The sequence below is a fragment of the Chlorocebus sabaeus genome, chromosome 16 (genome assembly GCF_047675955.1).
Source record: "Chlorocebus sabaeus isolate Y175 chromosome 16, mChlSab1.0.hap1, whole genome shotgun sequence".
Lineage (NCBI taxonomy): Eukaryota > Metazoa > Chordata > Mammalia > Primates > Cercopithecidae > Chlorocebus > Chlorocebus sabaeus.
Window position 1 is genome coordinate 35,577,470 of NC_132919.1, and position 19,690 is coordinate 35,597,159.

Genomic DNA, 19,690 nt, shown 5'->3' on the forward strand with positions numbered 1-19,690 from the left:
GGACCATTGAGTTGAACTCACCTGTTGATCCTCCCACCTTTCTTCGGTTCTTCACTCCCTCTTTACACCTCATTTCATTCCTATCTAGCTTAAACTCCGGGGTTAACTCCTTGATTAATCATTATAATCACCATCTTTTCTACACCTTCAACTTTCTCTCTCAACTTGCTTCAACTTGCTTCTCTCTTTGCTTACTCTGTGCCTTTACAGAAACCTTGTTTAAATCCAATTCTCTCCATTCTGCTTCCATGCCTGCACCTGCCCAGCTCAACTTTGATGGAGAAAAAAACAGTTCTGTTGACTGGTCTTACTTTAAATTCAAACTTACCAACCTCCTGGATGACGGTTTCACATCTCTTCCCTCAAACCTCTAACATCTACTTCCCTCTCCCCACTCAGCTGATATTGTCAGACCTTGCTTCCCAATATTCAAGAAAAGAGAAACAATGAGAAGAGAGCTTCTACAAGCTCCCATGTACCTGCATCCGTTGTGCCCTTACTCTTCACCTTCTCTTCTACACTTTGAATGAACAGTTCCTACTTCTGTCTAAAGCCAATCCCTCCTCTTGTATACTTGATCTCCTTTCTTGCCAACTTAAGTGTATGATTAACACTTCTCCCTGCTCTTTCATGCATCAGCACTTTTTCCCTCTGTATTGTATCAGCCCTTGTAGCATACAAACACCCCTCCAGTCACTATCCCTCCCTTCCTTCCTTTTATAGGAAAATGTTTTTAAAAGAGTTATTTGTTCTTGCCGTCTCCAGATGTTCTTCTCCCATTCCCTCTTGAACCCATTTCAATTGAGCTTGCACCCTTATCATTCCACTGTAGCTGCTTTTTGTCAGGGTCACCAGTATTCCATATTACTGAATTCTAGGGTGAATTCTCAGCCCTCACCTTAGTTATTTGACAATAGCATTAGCATTTGACACAGTTAGTCATTCCTTCATCCTTGAAGTACTTTCTTCTGTTGGCTTCCAAGAGCCCAAAGTCTCCTTTTTATCTTCCTGCATTTCTGGCTCCTCTTTCTCAGTTTCCTTTGCTGCCTTTCACATCTCTAAATATAAGAGTATTTCAGGAGATGATGGAAATACTCTATATTCTGACTCTGGTGGTGGCTACTTAAGTACATACATTTGTCATAACTCATCACATTACAACACTTAAAACTGATGAATTTTGTTGCATGTAAATTATACTTCAATAAAGTTCACAGAACAACTTTATTAAAATATGAAAATTGATCCAATACAGGGGGTTTTTGGGGGCTGATGAAAATATTCTGGAATTAGTGGTAATGGTTGCACAACATCTGAATATACTAAAATTTACTGAGTTATACATTTCAAAATGGTGAATTTTGGCTGGATGCAGTGGCTTACGTCTGTAACGCAGCATTTTGGGAGGCCAAGGCAGGCAGATCACTTGAGGCCAGGAGTTCAAGATCAGCCTCGCCAGCATAGCGAAATACCATCTCTACTAAAATATAAAAAATTAGCTGGTCATGGTAGCACACGTCTGTAATCCCAGCTTTTCGGGAGGCAGAGAGGCATGAGAATTGCTTGAATGCAGGAGGCAGAGGTTGCAGTGAGCCAGGATCGTGCCATTGCACTCAGCCTGGGTGACAGAGTGAGACTCAAAAAAACCTTTAAAAACCAAAATGTTGAATTTTATGTTATATTAATTTTATCTCTTTTTTTTTTTTAAGAGACAGTGTCCTGCTTTTTCACCCAGGCTGGAGTGCAGTGGCACATTCATAGTCTACTGCGTCTTCCAACTTCTGGGCTCAAGTGGTCCTCCTACCTCCACCTCCCAAGTCGCTGGGACTACAGGCGCACACCATCACACCCAGCTAATTTTTTTATTTTTCATAAAGACAAGGTTTTGCTATGTTGCCCAGACTTGTCTCAAACTCCTGGCCTCAAGTGATCCTCCCACCTCGGCCTCCCCAAATGCTGAGATTATAGGCATTAGCCACTGTGCTTGGCCAGTTTTTTAAATTATAAAAAAAAAATGTGAATGGAGACATGTCAGGAGCACAGAGGCTGCAGCGGGACCAAGAAGTTCTGGACTCCCCATTCTCAACCCCACTAGGACTCAATGCCCTCTCACTTGTTGGTTTGGCAAGACAGCCATTATAGAAAGTAGGGTAGAAGGAAAAAAGTGATTCAAGGGCTTGGTCCCTGGACTACTCCTTTTCCTATTTACCTTCCCTTGGTGACCTCATCCTGTCTTTTTGTTTTGTTTTGTTTTTTTGAGATAGGGTCTCACTCTGTTGCCCAGGCTGGAGTGCAGTGGTGCGATTACAGCTCACTGCATCCTCCACCTCCTGGGTTGAAGCAATTTTCCAGCCTCAGCCTCCTGAGTAACTGGGACTACAGCCATGCACCAGCAAGCTCGGCTAATTTTTTGTTTTTTGTAGAGACAGGGTTTCGCCCTGTTGCCCAGGTTGGTCTTGAATTCGTGAGCTCAAAGTGATCCGCCCGGCTTGGCCTCCCAAAGTGCAGGAATTAGAGGTGTGAGCCACTGCACCTAGCCTCATCCAGTCTTTTAAAGCTTTAAGTTTCATGTACAAGCTGATAAATGTCCAAATTTATATCTTACCCCTGAACACAAGATTCATATATCCAGACTCAACATCTCCACTTACATCTGCCTAAATGTCTACCTAAATTGTAGCTTCTAATCTTCCTTTAATATGTTCTTCCCACAGTCTTCTCTGTCTCAACAGATGGTACCTCTATTGTTTCATTTGTTCAAGTGAAAGACCTTGGAGTTATTCTTGACTTCTGTCTTTCTTGCACACCCCACATTCACTTCCACACCCCATTCATCCATCTAAATAGTAAATCATGTTTACATCCCTACCTTAAAATATATCCAGAATCTGAGTACTTCTATCCAATTCCACTGCTACTTACTAACAGTAGCAGTAGTCTAACTCTTCTTACCTCCATATTGCAGTACCCTCCTAATTGGTCTTGCTGCCTCTGGCCTTGCTCCCAGTCCCACCCAAGGTCTGTCCTCAACAGAATGTAGAATGAGGCCATGTGTGGTGGCTCATGCTCATGCCTGTAATCCCAGCACTTTGGGAGGCTGAGGCAGATGGATCAACTTGAGGTCAGGAGTTCAAGAACAGCCTGGCCAACGTGGTGAAACCCTCTCTCTACTAAAAATATAAAAATTAGCTGAGCATTGTGATGGGTGCCTGTAATCCCAACTACTTGGGAGACTGAGGTGGGAGAATTGCTTTAGCCCAGGAGGCAGAGGTTGCAGTGAGTCAAGATCATACCACTGCATTCCTGCCTGGGTGACAGAAGGAGACTCTGCTCAAAAACAAAAAACAAACAAACAAAAAAAACCAGGTAGAATGATCCAGTTAAAATATAAATCAGATCACAAAATTTTTCTCTGCTTAAAACCCTTTAATAGCTTCCCAATTCATTCAAGTAAAAGCCAAAGATCCTATAGTTGCCTACAAGGCCTTACATAGATTGGCTTTCCAGTACCACTGTGCCCTCATTTCTTGCTACAGCCTCCCCCAACCTTATTCCACATATTGGCTCTACCCGACTCTGCTTTCTTAAACCTGCGAAGTACATCATGCCTCAGTGCATTTGTACTTGCTGTTGCTTCTACCTAGAATGCTTTTTCCTCAGATATCCTCATGTCTCATAGCCTCAGCTCATTTAGGTCTTTACTCAAATGACACTTTTCAATGAGGCTTTCCTTGGTTATTTTTTCTAAATGTTGGACTGTCTACCTTCTCTTTCATTTTTTTTTCGTTAAACATTATTCCCATTAACATTATACATTTTACTTATTTTGTGTATTTTGCTGGCTTTCCCAGTAGGAGGTATGTTTCATAAGGGTAGGAATTCTTGTCTATTTTTGTTAATTCCTGTTTTTCCAGTGCCTAGAATAGTACCTTGTACATAATAGGCACTCAGTAAATGTGTACTGACTGACGTACTAATGACACTCAGTGCTATCAGGCATTCTCAACACAAATCATGCAAGACCAATTGCAGATTTATGTCTTTTCCATGTTGTGCTCACTGTGGGACATACATTTATCGAGTTAAATGGTGGGCATAATTTCTCATAGTATTTTAAATGCTTCCCTGTGTTTACTTATTTTTTTGACTGAGTGACTAATTCACTTAAGTTAAACACATATACCATGTAACTCTATTTTGTATGTGGATGTGTGTATAGATACATATAAATCAATTATAAAATGTTAGTATAATTGTTTAAATGTAAATGGGCATTAGGAGTTGTTTATTGAAGAAACAAAAGATCTGAGTTCAGTGTTCACTATTAGCACTGTATAGACTTCTGATTTTAATATCGAATCTCCTAGATTTGCAGTTCTCTGTTATCCCTTGCTTGTATTTATTTTGATGATCCTGTGGATTTGAGAGAGTGAAAAACAGTAATTCACACAATTCTTCAATTTCATGTTGCTATCTTTAATAGAGATGTCACTAAAGATCAGAAAATGACCCTTTAACCCTGTTGAAAATGAAATGAGGCTGGGCACGGTGACTCACACCTGTAATCCCAGCACTTTGGGAGGCCGAGGTTGGCGGATCATGAGGTCAGGAGATCGAGACCATCCTGGCTAATATGGTGAAAATCCATCTCTACTAAAAATACAAAAAATTAGCCAGGCGAGGTGGCGGGTTCCTGTAGTCCCAGCTACTCGGGAGGCTGAGGCAGGAAAATGGCGTGAACCCAGGAGGTGGAGCTTTCAGTGAGCCGAGATTGCGCCACTGCACTCCAGCGTGGGCGACAGAGCGAGACTCCGTCTCGAAAAAAAAAAAAGAGAAAATGAAATGAATAGAATATACTTAGAATTGCAGCTATAAGGTATCTTGTCTCAAGGACAGTTAGTGACTGAAAAAATAGGCACTTCCATCTTTCAAAGGAGCACTGTCTGTGCTAGTATTCTATTAGACAGTAAACCTAAGAAGTGATGTGGCAATTTAAAGCTAGCCGTGGAACAAGCTTCATTATGTACGCTTTGCTGTATCTTCTGGTTATATGACAATGGCAAATAATGAGTTAAAAACTATTTGTGCCTCACAGGGATACAGGTATTTATATCTGACCCCTCAAGATTATAAGAGAGTCAGTGCTCTCAACTCTGTCCATTGTGAACACGTGGAGGATGAAGGAGAATCCAGGTAGGTATATATGTATTGGAATAATTTGGTCATGACTAAAGAAAGGAGAATATGGTATTTTTTTCCTTATTGTACGGCTGTTCATAACCTTGAAGAACACTGAAGATAACATAATCTAGATGTCTTAGGTTTATATCTAGCTCTACCACTTATTAGCTGAAGAACCTTATTATTGACTGAAGTTTTGACGTTTATAATACTTAAGTCATTTTAGAAAAACTGAAACATGTAAACAATTATGAAGAAAAAAATAAAAATTAGCCACAATCCTACCTTCAGGCCACGATTATGAATTTATGTTATACTCTTGCTGTCTTTTCTGTAGACTTATCTTTTTTCTATGTGATTGAGATTATAACAAGAATTTCTTTTATAATTTATTCTTTTCACTAAAAACTATTTTTGGGAAAATTTCCTGTATTCTTAAAACATTATTTAAGAATATGATGCTTAATGGCTACATAGTATTTTATTATAATAAATATATTTGAACATTCATACTATTTCTAATTTTTCACATCCCTGGGCTGAACCCCCTTAAGGGACATTTATATAAGTTTCACATAAACTTTTAGGAATTAAAAGCTCTGATCATCTCTTTTTGCTTGATTTCTAGAAGTGAAATTACAGGTCAAAAAGTCAATTTTAAAGGGTTTTAAAAAATAATTTTAAATTGCTTTCCCAAGATTTGCATTCCTGTCAGCAGTATAGAATAGGATTTGTTTCCCTCTTTAATTTTTCTTCACCCCTGCCAACATTGATTATTGTCAACTAATAAAATGGAATAAAAACAGCAATTGTCGGCCGGGCGCGGTGGCTCACGCCTGTAATCCCAGCACTTTGGGAGGCCGAGGCGGGCGGATCACAAGGTCAGGAGATCGAGACCATGGTGAAACCCCGTCTCTACTAAAAATAGAAAAAATTAGCCGGGCGCAGTGGCGGGCGCCTGTAGTCCCAGCTACTCGGGAGGCTGAGGCAGGAGAATGGCGTGAACCCGGGAGGCGGAGCTTGCAGTGAGCCGAGATTGTGCCACTGCACTCCAGCGTGGGCGATAGAGCGAGACTTCGTCTCAAAAAAAAAAAAAAACAAAGACAAAAACAAACCAAAAAAAACCAGCAATTGTTATTTTAACTTGTATTTTTGACTCCCAGTGAAGTTGAACATTTTCATATAATCTATCTGCAAGTATTTTTAAGAATGTTAATTGCTCGGCCAAGTGTGGAGTTTCAGGCCTGTAATCCCAGCACTTTGGGAGGCTGAGGCAGGCAGATAGCCTGAGGTCAGGAGTGCGAGACCAGCCTGGCCAACATGGAGAAACCTTATCTCTACTAAAAATACACAAATTAGCCAGGCCTGGTGATGCACGCCTGTAGTCCCAGCTACTTGGGAGGCTGAGGCAGAAGAATTGCTTGAACCCAGGAGGTGGAGGTTGTAGTGAGCTGAGATGACACCACTGCACTCTAGCCTGGGTGGCAGAGCAAGACTCCATCTCAAAAAAAAGAAAAAAAAAAGAAAAAAAAGTTCATTGCCCTAATACTATTTACTGAAAATTTATTTTTTTGTGTTTTTTTGTTCTGTCTACTCTTGGGCTAATACCACACTATTTAAACTATTCTAGTGGGACAAATTTTCTCACGTTTTAAATTTTTCCTCAAGTATTATTGGCTACTTTTGCTTTTTTTAATGTAGAGGGTTTTTGTTTTTTGTTTTTAGAGACAGGGTTTCACTCTGTTGCCCAGGCTGGGATGCAGTAGTGTGATCATAGATCACTGAACCCTCAAACTCCTGAGCTTAAGAGATTGTCCCATGTCAGCCTCCCAAGCAACTGGGACTATAGACAGGTGCCGTCACGCCCAGCTAATTTTTTTTTTTTTTTCCGAGATAGAATATTGCTACGTTCCCCAGGCTGGTCTCGAACTCCTGACCTCAGTCCTCCCACCTCAGCCTCTCAAGTAGCTGGGATTACAGGTGCAAGCCACTGTGTTTGGCTTGAGGCTCATGTTTTTCTAATTCCAAAAAAGTTTTCATAATGATTTTGATTCAGATTGCATTGAGTTTACACATTAAGAACTGACATCTTCATAATACTAACTTTCCCCAAAAAGAAACATGGTATGTTTTTCCATTTGTATGAGTGGTTTTTTTGTTTTGTTTTGTTTTTACGTTTTGTAGTTTTCTTCATATAGGTTTTGCCAGAGGTTCCCAAACTTTCTTGGTTCATCGCATCCTAGTGTCTCAGTAATTTTTTCATAGCACCCCTAGAGTATAAGATACACCTAATATTTCTGCCTATTAGGTAGTTAATAAGTATTTGTGTCCTAATAACTTAATAATCATTTGAAAAAATTATATATGTAAATTGAAAAAATTTATTCTTAAATAATTACAGTTACTTACTAATGAGATATTTGTGCCAGCATAACATCTCAAACCTTGGAATCAGCTTGGATATAGCCACCCACATTTCTTGTTCTTCATTGAGTTTTCACAGAAACTTCAAAAATCTAGCTTTGCAAAGACAGGACATTTTCAAAAGGAATGTAGCACTATTCTAACAAACTGTGAACTACTCTGAACTATCTAAAGCCAGTAGTTCACATAGGGTCACAGATATCACATATAATAGTGCTTCTCCCAAAAATTTAAAATATCTTATAATGCTTCTGGGAGTTCATCATGGTGCCTTGGGGCACAATATGGTTATGGTGAGATTCTGCCAATTTCTTCATGCTTATTTCTAAATAGTTTGCATTTTTTTCTTGCTACTCTGAATGGGATTTTTCCTCTATGATATTTTTTAACTCTTCATTTCTGGAATCTATAAATATTGAGTTTGTTACAGGCAAATCTGTCTGGGTCCTTGAATATTTACGACTATATGGACCTTATATGAACAGGCACACACACACACACACATATACGATTAATGTAGTTAATTAGCCCCCTTAAGGGACAGTAGCTTCATTTCTGACATAACCTTAGGACAGAGTCTAGATACAGAACAAAAAGAAGAACTCTGGGACATTATTGGATATTAGGAGAGGCTAAAAATAGAAAGACAGCAGAATCTGGGAAGCAGAGATGCAAAGTCACGGACCAACAGCAAGGGCAAAGAAAAAGAATTGATGGAGGGCTGGAAATGAAGAAGGGAGCAGGAAAATATGGGGGCAGGAGGAAGTATTTTAAGAGCCACTATGGGGTACTTATTTATTATTTCAATTTGTAAAACTATGCCCACTGCCAAGCCTTCTGGGTATAGGTGGAACAATAAATAATATATGCCCATCTCTACTTTCAACTTTGTATTTTTCCTTTCTTTTATTAGTTACATTCCCCATCTCCCATTTCCCATTATCAGCTATCACTCCTAATCCCCTGCCAGGAAGACAGATGAGTGACTCCCACTAGATCCACAGGATGCTTTCTGGACAACTTGGTCAGCATTTCACTTCTACACACATTCCACCTGCCCCTCCAGAGGACATATCCAGGGACCCTTGTGTATATACTTGATATTTATGAAGGAGCAGGAATGGGAGTTCAGTATTTTGACCTTCGCTTCATCCCACCTTAGAAGAGGATTTTTGACTTGAGAAACTAAGCTGAGCATTCATTCTCCGTACCGCTCTGTTTGGATATTCTCTTCCTATGTAAAATTGTCTAAAATTGTTCATATGATGCCTGTTGCTCATTACAGAGATATACATTGACCTTGCTTTTAAAAAATTTGTTCTAGAAAATAAGCGAGGGCATCTAAAATCTGAGGGCCATCTATAACGTCAAACCTTCTCCTTGTTTGCTTTAATTTTCTTGTCAACCCTTAGAGGTAGATATTATTATTCCCATTTTGTAGAAGTTATTATTATCTTTAGAGTCACACTCCTGCGTGTATCAGAGCAAGGATTTAAATCTCTCTGCTTGGCTGGGCGTGGTGGCTCACGCCTATAATCCCAGCACTTTGGGAGGCCGAGGCAGGCGGATCACAAGGTCAAGAGATTGAGACCATCCTGGCCAACATGGTGAAACCCTGTCTCTACTAAAAATACAAAAATTAGCTGGGCATGGTGGCACGCACCTGTATTCCCAGCTACTCGGGAGGCTGAGGCAGGAGAATTGCTTGAACCCGGGAGGCGGAGATTGCAGTGAGCCGAGATCATGCGACTGCCCTCCAGCCTGCCAATAGAGCGAGACTCTGTCTCAAAAAAAAAAGTCTATCTGCTTAATTCCAGATTTTGCTCTTCCTATTAAGCCATATTGCTTCCAGGTAAAATGGGCCCAAGCTAAGAAGGAAATACATATAAATGAAGAGTATAAAAGGAAGCACATAAAGCCCTGGTATTAAATATAAGCTTTCAATGCACTTTTAGCAGACTTTTAATGGTGATTATTATTTTAATGGCTTGTTGTTACTGTGTTTAACCTTCATAATTTGACATGGCCATGTCCAATAGGTACAAGATAACAGATATTATTGGGAAAGAAGAGGGAATTGGACCTGAGAACCTTCGAGGTTCTGGAATGATTGCTGGAGAATCCTCATTGGCCTATAATGAGATCATTACCATCAGCCTGGTAAATCTTTCCAGAATGTGAAATTTTTGAAGAGTTGGCTGTGTGGCTAGGTTTATTTTTTCTCCTATCACTGCTGTTCTGTCCCAAATGATTCTTGAAGATTGTGTGTCTACAATTTTATTTTAATCACACATGATAATAGGAAGATAGGATAATATAAATAACTGAATTTTTCAAATAAACCCAGTACTTTGTTTTAGCTTTTAGTTTAACTTCTTTTTATTTTCTTCCTTTCTTCTCTTTTTCTTTTTTTTTTTTTTTTGAGACAGAGTCTTGCCCTGTCACCAGGCTGGAGTGCAATGGCGTGATCTCAGCTCACTGCAACCTCCGCCTCCTGCATTCAAGCAATTTTCCTGCCTCAGCCTCCTGAGTAGCTGGAACTACAGGCACGTGCCACCATGCCCAGCTAATTTTCGTATTTTTAATAGAGACGGGGTTTCACCATGTTGGCCAGGATGGTCTCAATCTCTTGACCTCGTGATCCACCCGCCTCGGCTTCCAGAAGTGCTGGGAGTACAGGCGAGCCACCACACCCAGCCGCTCTTTGTTTTTTCTAAGAGACAGGGTCTTACTCTATCACCCAAGCAAGAGTACAGTGGTGCAATCATAGCTCACTGCAGCCTCCACCCCCTGGGCTGAAGTGATCCCCCTACCTCAGCTTCCAGGTAGCTAGGACTACAGGCATGTGCCACCACCTCCAGCTAATTTTTAAATTTTTTGTAGTGATGGGGGTCTCGCTATTTTGCCCAAGTTGGTCTTTTTTTTTTCAGACAGAGTCTCACTCTGTTGCCCAGGCTAGAGTGCAGTGGCGTGATCTCAGCTCACTGCAACGTCTACCTGCCGGGTTCAAGTGGTTTTCCTGCCTTGGCCTCCTGAGTAGCTGGGATTACAGGCACGTGCCACGATGCCCAGATAATTTTTGTATTTTTACTAGAGACAGGGTTTCACCATGTTGGCCAGGCTGGTCTCAAACTCCTGACCTCAAGTAATTCATCCGCCTCAGCCTCCCAAAGTGCCGGGATTACTGGTGTGAGCTTCCTCGCCCAGCCCCAAGGTAGTCTTGAACTCCTGGGCTCAAGCGATCCGCCCACCTCAGATTCCCAAAGTGCTAGGATGATAGGCATGAGTCCTTGCACGCAGCCTGAATTTTGCATCATTGTATTTTCTTTTCTTTGACCATGAAATTTTTTTGTGTGTGTTGTTATCAAACAGACTTCATAAAAAGCAATGTTTATTTCTGTTAATTTTGATTTTACTTATCTATATCTTAGTTCTTACAGCTTCAGAGAGGACATAAATATGTGACATGTAGAATTTATTATTTTTTAAGGTGACGTGCCGGGCCATTGGGATTGGGGCTTACCTTGTCCGGCTGGGACAGAGAACCATCCAGGTTGAGAATTCTCACTTAATTCTAACAGGAGCTGGAGCCCTCAACAAAGTAAGTTTTTAGGGTTTTGAAGAAGTTTACATAGTTGATTGAAGATTAATTTTGTGAATTCTTAATTCAAGATCCTGATTGGAAGGAAGCAGTTCAATCCATGCCTTCCTCAGTCTATCTCTTCCCCTCTCCCTCCATCTTTTCTGCCCATTGACTTGCTTGCCTTTTTATTCATTCATTCATTTATTTCATTTCTCAACTATTTTGAGTACTTACTGTTTTCTAGGCACTGTTCCAAGCCCTGTGTATATGTTAGTGAACAAACTATATAAAACCGCTGCTCCAAAGCACTTACATTTCAGTGTCATTGTGGAAAGACAGAATTAATTGAACACTTCTGTTCTGTCCCTCCTCTCCTCTCTTTTTCTTAATCTATTAGTAAAAGATGTGAGGAGATCTGTACTCAGACATTGAGCTGTCTCTGATTCCAGCTGTGCTAGTTCCCATTTCAGACCTACATTATGAATTAGGTACTGGCCTAGGTGTTGAGACTATCAAATTTTAATGATTTTGTGAAATCTGTAAATACACCTCTCGATAAGGGCACTGATGGTGGTCTCTTGTATATAGAAGAAATATTTGGCAAATATTGAGTGGGAAGATGGGTGAATGGATGCATGGATGGATTACTGGGAAAGAGTATGCATAAAGATTTATCTTCCCTTCCAGAGAAAGGTTTGTACTTTTTAAATCCAACTTTACAAGGGCTTTTCCAAGGGGGTAAAAATGGATGGTTGCAGTCACTGTTCGTAAGAGTGAAAACTATCTAAGAATACCTGAATATATAAAGGACAGTGCAGTTCTGACACCTTTGCAAGCATAGGAAAATTATTTTCTCCTCAGGGCCAGAAAAATGTAATGGAATAGTCTGAGGCTGACTGCCCTTGTGCAACTTATATAACCTCTCAACTCCTCAGCTTTCTTATCTGTCAAAGGGGGATAATAATTTAAACCTTTAAATAATGTGGAGCTCAAATGAGAAAACATAAGTAAAAGTACCGAGTTCTACTGGACATACCTAGATTCCCAGCTACTCAGGAGGCTGAAGCAGGAGGAGAGGTTGAACCCAGGAGTTTGAATCCAGCCTGGACAACATAGTAAGACCCCATCTCTTAAAAAAAAAAAAAAAAGTACCTAGTTCTTGGTGAAAAGTGTTGGCCCGCATTAAAATTTCAATTTCCGTTCCTCTCTCTAACATGATTTGGTGATTGAGCTAAAATTTCAGTTTCCCTTTCCTCTCTCTAACATGATTTGGTGATTGAGCTTATGGAGTTAATACACGTACTAAATTGTATCGGATATTACATTTGCTCTACTTGCGGGAACTTTTTATCAAGTCTTGACTTTCAAGTGTAAAGATAAGAATTAAGTGTTCTATCATTCCCATTTAGGAAAAAGTTGAAAATTCCATTGGTTTAATTAGATTTTGTGGATGTCAGAAATTAGAGGAATCATTTGATGTGATCAGCTTGCTCTGCATTCATATAAACTCTGTATCCTCCTCTGGGCTTGCTTTTTCTCACCAAGGAAAGGCACAGCAGTGCTAACAGTGGCGAACTTGGCTGTCTTCCTCCCTTTTTGGAGAGCAGCCTGGAAATAAAGGTTATGAACCACTACTATTAAAGATTATTATTGCAGTGGGAGAAACTGCTGAGAGTCTTAAGGTTGTTGTTTTTTTTTAAGTTGCTCTTTTGGATACCTTCTTAGGATGAGATATTGATGAATGCTGAAGATAATTTTAGGTACCATTATCTATGAGAACAGAATGTTTGAAAGATTTTAAAAATTCTGTTCTCATAGATAATGGTACTTAAAAAACCTATTTTTCTATGATGTTCCCATACCCAGAGAGCTAATTTCTGAAATGTATCTTCTTATATTGAGTTTCTTTCTCCCCCCTTCCCTGATACTATATTATATACAAAGAATATTACAAAAAGCAGATGTTGGGTTTTTGGTTTTGTTTTGCTTGAAAACTTGCTAGCTGAATTTCATTTGTGCCATGAAGAGACATTAGAGATTGATTTCTTAAAATCTGACTGAATTGTTCTAAACAAATTCATTATATTCACCTTCATAGATTACAGGGCTGCTTGTTAAAAGAAAAGCTTAGTTACAGGGTGAAAGACAAATAAAGCTATAGCTTTAACTTACCAAACAACACTCACTTCTAAAAGGACATGATTGTTTTTAGCTGAAGGGAATGATCAGATACAGAGGTTACCTAATGTTGCTCTGCCTGCTTCACTATCTTCATGTCAGCTCCTCTTAAGTATACAGCTGTGCTGCTGAAGACACCTGATTTCATGCAAATTCATTCAGAATGTCCTATCAGCCCCTTTGCCTATCAGGTATGAAAAAGGAAACTACCATGCTCAGATGGCTTCCTCTGACTCACTCCTTGTGCGTGTTGCCTTTGTGTGTGCTGGTGTCTGTCTTCATCTCTGTTTGCCTTTCTTTCTGTAGGTACCTCTCTGTATTGTGTACTCTGGGTGTGTGCAAGTCACCCTGAGTGCATGTCTCTTTCTGTGTGGGTGCTGATCTTTCTGTCTCTTTGTGTCTGTGTCTTGCATGTGGATCCCCCTCTTTCTCTGTCTGTGTGCCTCCCTGAGTGTCCATGTGTGAGAAAGTCTTTGTGTATTTGAAACATTGTAGAGCCTCCTTTCTTAAGCCTTGGTGCTCATAGTATGTACCTGTGTAAAGTGGAAATGTAGGAGATATATGCAAGCCTATATACAGTCTTAGACTGTAAATATTTGACCCCCACCTTTTTGAGTCTTCATCCTTTATGTTAAACATTGGGGTGAAGAATAAGGAGTGGGGGTGTTCAGAGGTTGTAGGGGGAAAAAATCTTGTGTGTGCAAGTGCCGATCCCGTTGACCCCTTTGAAAATTGAAATAATGATAATGCGCGTCTCCTGACTGCATCAAAGTATCAGCACATCAAAAGCCAGGAGGCATGAAATGCAAATGATAAAGTGAAAGCAGATGGATTGTGCATGATCGCCTGATGCCCAATGAATTTTAAAAGGTGCTGGTTTGCAGGAAGGGGGGGTTGGGGGGTTTTAGGGGGGACTGAAATAAACACGTTATCCCTGCAATTTTTTTTTTTTGTTCTTGATGCTCACTCCTGACAATATTTTTTCACACTTGAGTGAACACCCTCTCTCTCTCTCTCTACCTCTGTCCCCCTCCCCCTCCCACTCTCTCTCTCTCTTTCTGTCTCCTCTCCAACTCTCCCCCTCTGCCCCCCCCACCCCCACCTCTTACATGTCTCAGGTCATGTCGCTGCAGCTCCGGTGGAAATAATAAGATATAAACCACGAGGTTGTTATTTGCATAGAAATAGCATGGAGCCCCAGGCAGCAAGGGAGAAGGACACAGGGATCATTTGTCTAAAATTGTAATGAAAACTTTTGCTGAGGCAGAGATTTTTAAAAACTTACTTTCTCCCTGCTTTTACCCTTTCTTCCCCTACCCCCCAAACCCCATCATTGATTTTACTTAACATGGTTCAGTTTGAAAAGATTGACACTCCACATATCATACTCCCATAATGCAGCAACCTGTAAATTGTTTGTTCCTTTAATAGATATGAAGCTGAAAAGACATGCATTTTCAACCTAATACACTGCATGTGTGCGCCAGGCTTTTATGGCTATACTCCATCTCGGCATACACATGATGTTGCCTGTCGCTAGCCTGTTTTTAATTAGTTTACACCTTCCTATCTTTTGCTTCCAAAGACTCTTACTTTTTAAAGGATTTCTTTTTATAGCCAACAGTAGTAACCTTCATATAAAATAAATATTTTCTGGTGTTTTCCTGTTTTTTTACTTTTGGTGGTTTTTCTGTATACTTACATGTTTTATTCATGGACGCCATCCTTTGCCACTGTGTCTTTTATTCCAAAACCAGGAAGTGCTTCCTACCTTTGTATTTTTATCCTTTTCCCCCTGTGAACTCACTATTTGTATATCTTCTTTCCATGTCTATCTTGCTTTGTTGCCTGCAGTTATTTGTAAAATATTCAAAATATTACCCAAATTGAGAAGAGATGTAGTATCTGGATTTTATTGACATTTGACATTAGAACTAAAGGCAGTAGGCTGGTGATTAGAAGCAGCCCAAGGGGGTTTACTTGAAATTCAATCAAGAATATCTGTCTGGTTCCTTGCTATCTTCTGGAATGGGTTAATGGTATATGGGCTATATTTCGTAGACAGGAAGACAAAAACAATAGAAGGGAAAGTGACTTAGTTTCATTGACAGAGACTAGATTAGGGTCAGAACATGAACTTTCTTTTTTTTTTTTTTTTTTTTTTTGAGACGGAGTCTCGCTCTGTCCCCCAGGCTGGAGTGCAGTGGCCGGATCTCAGCTCACTGCAAGCTCTGCCTCCTGGGTTCACGCCATTCTCCTGCCTCAGTCTCCTGAGTAGCTGGGACTATAGGCGCCCGCCACCGCGCCTGGCTAATTTTTGTATTTTTTTAGTAGAGAAGAACATGAACTTTCATGTCCCTAAGTTTCATTGAAGAAAGCACAGGCCTCTTTGCTTAGTGGTCTGTAAAGCCTAAAAGAAGGTGGTCTGGTTGTTTTCCTGTTTGTCCAAATGTCGTGAGAATGATGACATTAATAAGAAAAGTTTCTAGGGGCTTGCTATTTCATGTCGCTCAAGGTAGCAGATTCTAACTCTCGGAACTGTAGGCTGTGGGTTACAGATTCCTTAAAATGCCTCACTGCGTGGCAGACCTGATGTGCGTGGCAGATTACCCTGCTTGAAGGGAGTCATGCTGTCCTGGCAAAGGCAGTAACCTGTGTACTTGGGGAACTGGTAAAGATACACCCTTAAGGAGCTGAGATGATTGCAGAGTCATAAACTCTTAAGTCTATGTGCCACTGGACATTTGCAGAGATGATCATACTCACTTTCCCTCCCCCCACCACTCTTCCTTTCAGTTTCCTTTTTATTTTTTTTTCTCCCTTTCCTGTTAAAAGTATTAGTATGTTTAACATAGTGTTAGGTGACAGATAAGCTGGAAGAACTAGTATTGTAAAGGAACACTGATGTATACCGGAGCCTACTAGCTCTCAATCCATTGCCCCAGACTTGGGGAGAGAGAGCACATTCTGTATCCAGAGAAATAAGAATATGCAGTTTATGGTTGTCCTCTGGACATTAACTGCCTGTGAAGGTAAGGCATATGCCAAAGGCAGTGATAGATTCACCAGGAGATGATATGTGACTTTCTTGTATTTTAAAGCTCTGCTTCTGTTTTAGAAAAAAATATCCTATACTCTCATCTCCCTTAGCGAGATCAGGGCCCTATTTTCACTGAATCTGCAAGAAAAAAGAAATTATGTGATGGGTATGACTAGGGCCGTTAGTTTGGTAGGGGGCTAATTCTGCTAATCTTGCTTTTGAGACTTGGTGCAAGTAAGTTACATTTCTCTTTGGTTCTCATATATGTATTTTTCTGCAGCTATGCAGTATGAATGTGAAGTTGTCATAGCTGACTCTGTTGGGCACAGTACCAGAGTTCCTCTCATGAGTGGGAATTGTCTGTTACACCAGGAACCTGTACTGTACAGTCTCCATGCTCACCCATGACTCTGTGACATACAACGTGAAAGTCATGGACGCTCAAGAAGGGAAGGAGAGATTACTTAGCTCTCACTGTGGGGCGGGCAACGTTGTAACTTTCACATAACTTAAAGAGGTTATGATAATGACAGCGCCGGGACAAGTGAGAGCCAGAAAGGCACTGGGCAACTCTGTGCCTTGCTGAGGAAAAATAACTAAACATAGGCAAAGGAGATCCTAAGAAGCCTAGAGGCAAGATGTTGTCATACGCATTTTTTATGCAAACTTGTTGGGAGGAGCATAAAAAGAAGCATCCAGATGCTTCAGTCAACTTCTCAATTTTCTAAGAAGTGCTCAGAGAGGTGGAAGACCATGTCTGCTAAACAGAAGGGAAAATTTGAAGATATGGCAAAGGCAGACAAGATCCATTACGAAAGAGAAATGAAAACCTATATCCCTCCTGAAGGGGAGACAAAAAAGAAGTTCAAGGATTCCAATGCACCCAAGAGGTCTCCTTTGGCCTTCTTCCTGTTGTATTCTGAGTATCACCCAAAAATCAAAGAACATCCTGGCCTGTCCATTGATGATATTGCGAAGAAACTGTGAGAGATGTGGAATAACACTGCTGCAGATGACAAGCAGCCTTATGAAAAGAAGCCTGCGAAGCTGAAGGAAAAATACGAAAAAGATACTGCTACATATTGAGCTAAAGGAAAGCCTGATGCAGCAAAAAAGGGAGTTGTCAAGGCTGAAAAAGCAAGAAAAAGAAGGAAGATGAAGAGGATGAGGAGGAGGAAGATGAAGAAGATGATGATGATGAATAAGTTCTAGCACAGATTTTTTCATGTCTATAAAGCATTTAACCCCCTGTATACAACTCACTCCTTTTAAAGAAAAAAATTGAACTGTAAGGCTGTGTAAGAATTTTTTAAAACTGTACAGTGTCTTCTTTTGTATAGTTAACACACTACCAAATGTGTCTTTAGATAGCCCTGTCCTGGTGGTATTTTCATAGCCACTAACCTTGCCTGGTACAGTATAGGGGTTGTAAATTGGCATAAAAATTTAAAGCAGGTTCTCGTTGGTGTACAGCACAAGTAAGTTATATATGGGGATAGTAGTTTTTTCATTTTCAGTTGTCTCTGATGCAGCTTATATGAAACAATTGTTCTGTTAACTGAATACCACTCTGTAATTGCAAAAAAAAAAAAAAAAAAGTTGCAGCTGTTTTGTTGGCATTCTGAATGCTTCTAAGTAAATACATTTTTTTTAAATTAGTTAAAAAAAAGATGTTATGAGCATGGGGAGGCTAGAGCCAGGCTGCCCAGGTTTAATTCTTGGCTCCGCCACCTACTAGTTGTGTGACCTCGGGCAATTTATTTAACCTCTCTGGGTTACAGTTTTATTAACTGTAAAAGAGGGGATAATAATAGTATCTATGTACCAGAGTCGTCGTGAGAATTAAATGAACCAAAATAGGTAAAACATTGGCACTGCCATAGTCTTCTCTAAGGTGCATTTAGGGTTCTTCTCATTGCAATTTCTTATCTGGTTCTGGAAAGGAAATACAAACACATCATTCTCTATACTTTCTGATTCTTTGAAGGCAAAAATTCCTTCAAGAAAATGTTAGATGACAGTCCTCACTTGGCAGTACATTCATGTATTGACTTTCCCAATAGATGTATCTAACGACAATCAATGCTCTTTGGAAAGCCATTAACGTGAGAGGCACGATGTTCAGTCATGACAGGGTAGTATATATGTCAGTCATCTGTCTACAAGAGTCCCCAAGGACTTGTTGATACAATAGCTCATAATCACTCTAAGGATCAGTCTAGCAATTTGCATTTTTAAAAGTCCCTAACTACCTATTTTCACAATAGACAGTCCCTGTACTCCCATAGCTCCAGATGGGATCACTCTCCTTTCTAAAGAGGGCATTTTAACTTCCTTTCTGAGTAATCCTTGCTTTAGCATTATGAATGAGTCCTCAGAAAGTATTGCTCAATGGACAGATCTCCCTAATATTCAAGCGCTCCCTCCCCACACATAAAATATTGGTAAATCTGGCCCCATTTAGGGGGATTGTTTTGTTTGTTTTTCATTTGATATTCCTCAAATTTGATAGAAAACTATACCTGGTTATGTTTGACTCTACTAGTGTGCCTTAGTGACCTGCCAGCAATCCTGAGTGCTCTAGTTTGGAGATCTTACAGGGTGGAATCGCCACACAGACCTCCACTACAGAAGTTGCCTCTGACTCTGAGAGAGCCCATGCATGTATGGTGACTTAGAGTCTAAGAATTTGGGAGACTCTACAGCAAGTACCAGTCCAGAGCTTCTGGATACAGTGAAAGCTCTGAGACCCTGTTTGGGGCATAATGCAGACTCAGGAATTATCATGTTTGACAACCTATTATGAATGTGCTCAAACTTTCTGGAGTTACAGAACCTTTAGATTAAAAAAAAAAAACAAAACTGCCAGGCATGGTGGCTCATGCCTGTAATCCCAGCACTTTGGAAGGCAGAGGCAGATGGATCACCTGATGTCAGTGGTATGAGACCAGCCTGGCCAACATGGTGAAACCCTGTCTCTACTAAAAATACAAAATTAGCCAGGCATGGTGGCACACACCTGTAATCCCAGCTACTCGGGAGGCTAAGGCAGGAGAATCACTTGAACCTGGGAGGCAGAGGTGGCAGTGAGCCAAGATTGCACCATTGCACTCCAGCCTGGGCAAAAACAACAAAACTCCATCGCAGAAAAAAACAAACAAACAACAACAACAAAAACTTTTGATCATTCTTCTCCCTGCCATTTACTAGGTAAGCAACTTTGGGCTTTAATCTATTTAGATGTTAGTTTCCTCTTTGTGAAATGGAAGGCATAATACATTTCC

At 40.3% G+C, this 19,690-nt stretch overlaps 1 protein-coding gene and 1 pseudogene across 8 annotated transcripts in view; both read left to right on the forward strand.

Annotated features, from left to right (window-relative positions):
- Window positions 1–19,690, forward strand: part of ACACA (acetyl-CoA carboxylase alpha) — a 332,440-nt gene that overhangs the window by 256,956 nt on the left and 55,794 nt on the right. For all 8 annotated transcript variants that reach the window (XM_008011156.3, XM_037993719.2, XM_037993724.2 and 5 more), the window contains 3 exons: window positions 5,096–5,193; window positions 9,645–9,765; window positions 11,096–11,206. In XM_008011156.3, coding sequence (XP_008009347.1) covers window positions 5,096–5,193; window positions 9,645–9,765; window positions 11,096–11,206 — 330 coding nt within the window. The remainder of the gene's footprint in view (window positions 1–5,095; window positions 5,194–9,644; window positions 9,766–11,095; window positions 11,207–19,690) is intronic.
- LOC140708645 (high mobility group protein B1 pseudogene) lies at window positions 11,218–18,131 on the forward strand (annotated as a pseudogene).